Raw genomic sequence first — 8,284 nt, 5'->3', positions numbered from 1 at the left:
TGGCGAGATTGAAATTTAAAATGTCGTTACTGACGAACCGTTTAGGGTTTATTCTCTAGTGTTATATTCATGTAGTGTAAAAAATGATCTTGAAGATAAACTACAGAATAATCAATGACATGTATGCTGTTGGTATTTAAATCTTTTGTACAGTTGTTATTCAATCTTTGGTTAAAATATTATCATGACATAATAAAAATGGTTGATACCATGTGACGTCGTATTTCTTATTAAGTTTCTTGACAAAATGGCGGCTCAAGATAATATATACTTGGAATTACCTGAAAAACCTAAAAACGAAGTGTCAACCAATCATCGCAACCTACCCAATCCGCCTGTTGGGGCTGGAGTATCTGATATTTATTTAAAACCTCCTCAACGACGTTCGATTGTGCAAAGACTTTCATTTAGATCTAAAAGTGGTGATCTAAATAAACATAGGTTGCTGTGTATCATTGGTGCAATCGCAGGGTTGTTCTTTGTAGGACTTACTGTCGGCCTTATCACAAAATGGACTTGTGATACAAACGATGATGGTATATATCTTTTTCTTATTTCATACAACGACCTTTTCGAAAGAATATTATACACAAGTTTATTTATAAATAACTTTTCGAAACGTTTTCAAAAATAACTGGTTTCATACTAACGTAAATGAAGCGGTTTCATTCTTGTCTTTAATTTTTGTTTTGTGTGCTTTGTCTATATGGCTTTTGGTTTTCCGTTGTTGCATCTTTTTATTAGATTACTAATTATTTTCCATTTTTTTTAAACATGCTTTACTTTAGCGCATTCAAGTAGTAAACCATTTATCCAAATTTAAAAAATAAATTATTGTTTCAACATACATCATTACATTTGTACCTAACCATATCATTGTCACAATTATACAATATTAAAGATTTCGAGTATTCATTCACCAATGTTTACTGCGTTATACATTTTGTTTATGTCTAAACAAGATTCCAGAAAAAAATATCAATTCAATACAGACAGAAGAATGGCTACAAAATACAGGTTTCATTTTATGTTTGGTCGCATGAATTGAATGTCGTCAACACAACGTTTTTTGGAAGGATAAACTAAACAAAGTATCATGAGCAAATAATGTTTCTTAACGTAATTTGAGCCTATGAAATTATTAAAAATACTTTCCCAAAAACTTGTTACAATACTTAAATGTATAAACATACTTAATTTAAAGGAATTTGGAATGTACCTATTACAAGATTTTCTTTAACTCTTACTACATTTATATTTTTCCAGACCTTTTGATTTTTTTTATTTAATCAATGTGTGGTTCGTTTTGGTCTGCATATCGTCAATAAGTATGAAAATTAACTCATCATAGATACCAGGATGAAATTTTATATTTAAGCCAAAGGCGCGTTTCGTCTACAAAATACTCATCAGTGACTGTATAGATTATACTACAAAATGTAGTGCAAACAAAATATATCCATTCTCGACAGTTAAATTTTAAATATTTAAAACGGTCGACGCGCCTCGCGTTTTACATTTCAAAAGTAAATTCTCCCGAGTGGAGAAATATCGTATTACATTCGTCGCAGTGGTAGTATTTATACATTCATACTATTTGTCACAATTATACAATGTTAAAGATTGCTAACTATCAGTATTTATTGACCCAGTGATAATTTAAAACAAAGTATATGGATTTTAACTATTACAGATATAAGATAAACTGAACCGTACCGTACAATAACACACGCTTTATAACTCAATGAAACTAAACAGTCTATGTACTTCCTGAATGAAACGTCAGTCTTTTTTAGAATGATGAAATGTTGTTGGACTATGACCAAAAACCTGCACAATAATTTATTTCTATACTATTGCAAAATGAAAGGAGAATACGTGCCAAATTGTATATGTTATTTATGCAATTCATTATAAAAGGGCAGATTCATGGTCGTATTATATCCCAGTTACTTGTAGTAGATAAAAAATATAACACATAAATCTATTTCAATATTGCTAGTGAAGAGATATCGGTCAAAGTACTAATTTCTTATTCGCTGAAAAGCAAATGTACATGAATTGACATAATTTTATCCTATGAAATTATACCAACAATAAGATCCTAACCCCCTTGCCCTAATCAAATATTCTCTAGAAAATTGATTTCCTTTAATGGGCATTCTTTGAGGTATAGACAGATTTGGTTATACTTGCGATGCTTTTTGTTTTGATCATTTCCTTTAAAGTTATCTTAAGGTTTTTTAATTTTTTTTTTTATTTCAATTATATCTGAACAGTCATTAATTCTTGCTTCTTCATCTTGTTTATAACACACCCCTTAAAAAGCTGCACCGTAAACGTTATCATTTGAAACAGCACTAAGGCTTGTAGTTGTGGGTAAATAATTATTCCGATTTAATTGATATCAACCAACCGCGTTTATAAAATGATCACATAACTTAAAATCCGATTAAAAGATTATACAAACTATAACCTAACTAGTATATAGGGCAAACACTTCTTAAGAATATATCTCATACAGCAACGTCATTAAAAGTGTAAAAAACTATAATCGTGTGTAGTGGTTCATAATTAGTATGCACATACACAATTTTGCTTCTAATTTACAAAACTAACATGAACACCTATTGAAATTTAGTAAAACGGAGAAATAAATGCATTTTATTGGTAGATTTTGTGGATACAGGAAGCTCATGTTCAACGGAAGAACTACCAATTTTCGGTGAGACAACTGGCAATCATTGTGAGTTGGGCGCGTCTGGCATACTTAATTATAATCCTAGTACCTTTGATAACTAATTAGACATCATAAGACCTGGCACAATCATACATCGTCAAAAACCAGGTTCCTGTTCACAATGTTGAGGTTGAGAGATAAGCTTTATGTTCAATGATCACTCTTAGTGGTTGATGGATCAATTGTCGGTTGCTAAACGTCGAGTGGCGAATATTTCGTACATGTTAAGGATAAATTAAATTAACAATGATTGCAATAGATAGGTCCTGTAATGAAAGCTGTATGATATGAAGTCCGTGGACATTTCGAAAAAGGCTGTTTGGATAGTTTGCCCTGGAATAGGCCACCTGCAATCTCTCCAATGAGTTGTTGCAAGGGTTATTAAAGTATATAGAGCGTTCAATTATGTTTACACCAGGTAAAGGGTTTGTCGTTTCCCTTCTGACATGACGTGGTTGCAATCATCCGGCAAAACCATAATGGACGCTCCACTTAGTCCAACTTTGTTCTACCGGTTGGAGGAACATTAACAGTGTTTAAAAGTTGTTTTGTTTTGTGTTTGTTTATGTTACGAAAATGTGCCAATGCTAAAGGTAAATAAACCTCGTCAATTTCAAATGTCTTATATCTCGAAAACAAGGACAACTGGTTCTATTTCTGATGTTTATATGTTGTCAATTTATAGCAATCTTTTAAAAAGCTTGTTATTTTGAAACAGAGAAACGAACATCCTTAAGATGTAATTCAATTTTCAATTATGTAAATGATAAAGCATTATCACATTACTGAGTAGTTGCTAGTCAAAGTTACTGGTATAGTCTCTCCATCTCAACCTTTTAAATTTTAGATATAATTTGTGAACCATGAGTTAATAATCCCCATTTGTCGTTATAACTGGCTGCCTACGATCATTACAGAGCGCATTTTTGATCTGGAAAATGTAAATAAACAATTGTAACGTGCTGATTTCGCAATAAAACGGAAAGTCCTTTATATAATGGCAAAATCAAAAAGTCCTTTATATAATGGCAAAATCAAATGCTCAATAAATGCTCAAACACATTATCGAATTGAAAACAACTGTCACATTACTGACATGGTGATTGCAATTCCTTATGTAGAAACGGTGGATTAAACCTGGTCACATTGAAAATGTGTAACAAAGTTAAAAAATAGAATGCATAATTGTAATCTAATCGTTATCACTATAAAACTATGAATACTATAATTTTATCAATTGCCATTAAACATTTACAATGTTTGTGGAAATACAAGTTTAAACAAACATTAAGCAACAAATTAAAAACAAATAATATACAAATCAAAGTTAATCTTATAGGCACAAAAACATTAGGGAGAAATTCGTAATATTACAATATTTGATATCCATGTTACATTAAGACCTCTCTACTCAGTTCTAATGAGCTTTTAATAAACATGATAAAGAAACTAATAATTCTAATATGTCTGAAGGAAATCGGGTTTAAAACATAAAATTTTGATCATCCGGGAAATGAATTAAATGGACATCGTCTAATCGTATATCATTATATAAATTTTGTCTGATATTTTCGTTTAGTTTGTTGTGCAATTGAGAATAAAATGAAATTCATCTTCGATGTCTTTGCAGGTTTTGCATTGTTTTTGTTTTCGAGGAATTTTAATGTAACGACCATTTTGTTTTAATTTCAAGACCATGGTCACTTATACGAAGTCTAGTAGAAATATTCCTGGTAGAAAATTCTTTAAACAATAAGTTAAAATTTGATTCAAGTGAAGGGTTTACGTTTTTATACAGAAAAAGTTTGCTGCTTTTGTCATTTCTTCAATTTTTCTTTTATATAAATCTTTATAATAGTCATTTTTTTCATTTTTAATTTCAGATTTTAAATGGCTTCAACTTTAATATTCTTACAATTGTTCGCTTGTATTTTAGAATATTGTCTGGTTACTATAACTACTAACTACTAAATAAAGACATTTTTAGCATATGTATAACAGTAATATACAGCTTGTTAATCAAGGGATTTTGAATGTTCAAAGCCCTCTTTCAATGTAGGGTTTGAATTATCGATATGTAGTTTAGCAAGATATGAAAAAAATTTAGCTGTAATAAAGGAAGTCTACCTAGTTCCAATCTCACTCCTTTATTTGATGAGTTCTCTTGGTTCCAAGAAGGTACTTTACATTATACAATTGCACAATGGCGGGATGTATGACCGGCTATCTTTTTAATTGAACCTCATTCACATTGATAATTGTTTGGTGATCCTGAGTTTTTTTTAAAGAGGTATGTTGGACTTTCAAGTAAATTAACAAGGATTGTCAGTTTTCTGCATCTCAACACCAGTCGTTTATGGCTTCCTCGATCCCACCTTCCATAAAAAAAAGAGCTCCAAAACTGGTCATAATGAGAAAAAAAAATAACGATTAACACCAACCAATACAGTACATTTTTTATTTCTGTTAACAAAACTGGAACGCCATAAGCATACACATAAGTACTGGATTATCAAATCACCTCGAAGTTCAACTGTAAAAGTTATCTTTCTGTTTCAGTCAATCCTCAGTGCTTATGGTCTGCTTGGAGTTTCTGGACAGTGAGCTCACCGTCTACAATATTTGGCAAGCAGTATCGGTTTAGGAAATACAACGGACCTAAACATAGTTGCCACAAGAACGAAACCATAGAAGATAAAGATTGTTCAGGTAAACATAGATTGAACATCTAAATTACGAAAGAAGAACCATATTTTTATCTTCACAAGGATATTAATTGATTATTCGGTACATTCGGCCAATTGGTAAATGCTTTGTTACTGTCAGGTTTCAAATTGTTTAACTTTTTTTAAGAGTTAAATTTTTTAACATTAAAAAAGTCAAATAAATGGTAAGATTGCAAATCCCTCAATGTTTTGTGTTTTATATTAAGGTATTTTTGCAATTAGTTTTTAATCTTCAACTCTCATTTTTGATATTTATGTCTTTCTCAACATTTGAATATGAAGTGCTAGGATATTCGGTGAGGACTATGCAGCATTATAAAATTCATGTTACAATATTTACATATCTTATTTATGTATAAAGCTCTTTAGGGCATACACAGCTACTTTTGCATAGGTACTATTTCTGTACTAAAAATTTGTAGTACTTGAAATCTACTTTTAATATTCAGTACTATTTTGTCACTCTAAAATTATTGTAATATTCAGGTACCTGTATTTTACAGTACTTTATTTGTACTTGAAATTTAGGTACTACAGATTTTTGGTTACTACCGTTACATTTTCAGCATTTTAAAAGTTTTTTTTATTTCAAATCTCTTAAAGTTATGATTTTCAGACATGGAATATTGTATTATTTCTGTACCAAAATATTTAGTACAAATCAAGTACTGTAAAATACAAGTACCTAAATATTACAATTATAGTCTTAGTAAAGAAAAGGTACTAAATATTAAAAGTTAATGTCTAGTACTGCATTGCTTTAGTACCGAAATAGTACCTATGCAACAGTAACTGTGTACGATACAGATTTGATCCCGTATTTACAGTTTGATAAAAATTTCCATATAGGCGTTTTTTTGCCTGATTTAATCAAATATGTAATAAATAATATACCTTCATGTGCTACTTTTTGAGTTAAATGAGTAGAAATATTGTATATTTGCTCAAAATTCGGATTTGTGGCCGTATTTTCCCTTTCAAAAGAAAGCTATAATTTTTTTGTTTTAAAAGATAAACTCAATTATTTTTTTGTTAGATAATTTGTAAATTCTGTATTTTATAAATATTCTAAAATATTTATGGATTTTTTTATTCAGAAATAACTCATATTTATCAAATGGTCATGAATTGAAAAAAAACAAACGTAATGTTTTGCTGTATATTTATCAAAATTAAAAAAATATTGCACTATTTACAGTTTTATAGAATTTGGTCCACATAATCTCCCTGCAAAATGAAACAATATGTTGTTTTAATAAATAGAGGTCTATGCACTCGTTTTCAAATTAAATCAATTTGAATGATAAAAATCAGTCGAAAAATGCATCTGTTCCCGATATGTCATAGTTTGACGTCGCAAAAATAAAATTTTACGTTAGCAACGTCATTACCTCCCCTGTAACTGTATCGTATGCCCTTAAAGCAACATATTTGTTAATGTGTACCTACAATGACAAAATGTAAATTTCAGATGATCAATACAAGTTTAATTTGACATTTGATCAATCGACACTTCACCGGTATTGTTACCTTTCATCTGACAACAAAGTAATCAGTAACCACTTTAGCGATGAAACCAATCACAACCCGAATGATGCCAACCAACTACAAAACTACACCGGAGCCATTGGAAACACTTGTTTGGACAAAAATTCTAAAATATACTTCGAAATAAGCTTTCAGTACGAAATATTTGATTTAATGGACGAACCACATTTACTTTTAGAAGTTGCACTTGCAGAACGAAATAAAATTGACACACTATTGCTGGTTGGGGATAAGACAGTTGGTGGCTGGTCATTGAACATATACTCATGCCCAGAGTTGAGGAAGATATGTTTGTCAGTTCAACATGGAAATTTGGATAGTTTAAAATTTACATTAAGTAGTCACGAAGCTGGTTCTACATTTAACGAATCGTTTGGTTTCTTGGTAGATAGAGAGAGAGATGAATTTTCGTTTATCCGCGACAGAAAAATATTTTTCACTTTTCAGAATATTGATTCTAATGAGCGCCTTTGTCTGATATTTGGAGTATTTAATCCATCACAAGTCAAAGTATCACAGAAAATTATGACTTCAAAAAACTATACAGGCAGTTTTAATTTGCACTGGACTTAAATGCGCTGCCATTATATGTGCCTTTATTTACGTGATTAATACATATATTCGCTTAACTATCATCATGAACAATAACTAAAACAGTTGACATTTTATGAGTCGGCTATTCATTTGAAAAAAAAACCTTTGTGTCATCAACATTAAGCTGAGTATTATTCGAGTATTTATACGTTCAATGCTTTTGAAGCTTTGGGGTTGAGCGTTTCCGATGATTAAGAAAAACATTTCAGGCTCACCAAATTGGTACTGGTTTTTTTTTCTTTTTTTTCAGATATCAGTATTCAATTTTGTATTTATGTGTTTCATTTACATAAATTTGGTTTACATATTATATATTCTCACATATCTTTCATCAAATACCTTTAATAGATATGCATTTCATACTGTAAAGGGCACGTTGATCTACAAAACTCTAAAAAAAAACCAAAAAAAACAAAAACATTCGAAACATTAAACTCTAAAGGTTTGAAAAGAGAGAAATCAGTTATCTCCTGATTATAAATCGGATAATCTTTTTTGTTAGTGACCGAAAATCCAGTGCGTCAAGCTTTTTTGTTGATGTTTGTTTTATATGTGATACAATATTATAGATGACCTGTAGAGTAAGTTAATCAAATGATAAAGCAGTTTCTTATACTATAGTAATTGATAAGTAAGTTAAATATAAATGAATCAATGGATGCACTTAAACTGAAGT

The 8,284-nt window shown here is 30.3% G+C and overlaps 1 protein-coding gene across 1 annotated transcript; it reads left to right on the top strand.

The window, feature by feature from the left end:
• The first annotated feature begins 207 nt into the window (after nt 1–207).
• LOC139490468 (uncharacterized) lies at nt 208–7,649 on the top strand. Its single transcript, XM_071277246.1, has 3 exons — nt 208–536; nt 5,300–5,449; nt 6,938–7,649. Exons 1-3 carry the CDS (start codon nt 248–250, stop codon nt 7,585–7,587), a joined length of 1,089 nt encoding a protein of 362 aa, XP_071133347.1. The 5' UTR covers nt 208–247; the 3' UTR covers nt 7,588–7,649.
• Nucleotides 7,650–8,284: the final 635 nt, after the last annotated feature.

This window comes from Mytilus edulis, chromosome 9 (assembly GCF_963676685.1).
Source record: "Mytilus edulis chromosome 9, xbMytEdul2.2, whole genome shotgun sequence".
Taxonomy (NCBI): Eukaryota; Metazoa; Mollusca; class Bivalvia; order Mytilida; family Mytilidae; genus Mytilus; species Mytilus edulis.
This window is presented reverse-complemented; position numbering and strand designations above follow the sequence as displayed.

What these genes read in the sequence shown, in the direction of transcription:
- LOC139490468 (XM_071277246.1), top strand. Translation starts at nt 248, where the DNA reads ATGGCGGCTCAAGATAATATATACTTGGAATTACCTGAAAAACCTAAA. An exon ending in TTGTGATACAAACGATGATG is followed by an intron (nt 537 to 5,299) that starts GTATATATCTTT and finishes TTTCTGTTTCAG; the next exon opens with TCAATCCTCAGTGCTTATGG. An exon ending in AGAAGATAAAGATTGTTCAG is followed by an intron (nt 5,450 to 6,937) that starts GTAAACATAGAT and finishes TGTAAATTTCAG; the next exon opens with ATGATCAATACAAGTTTAAT.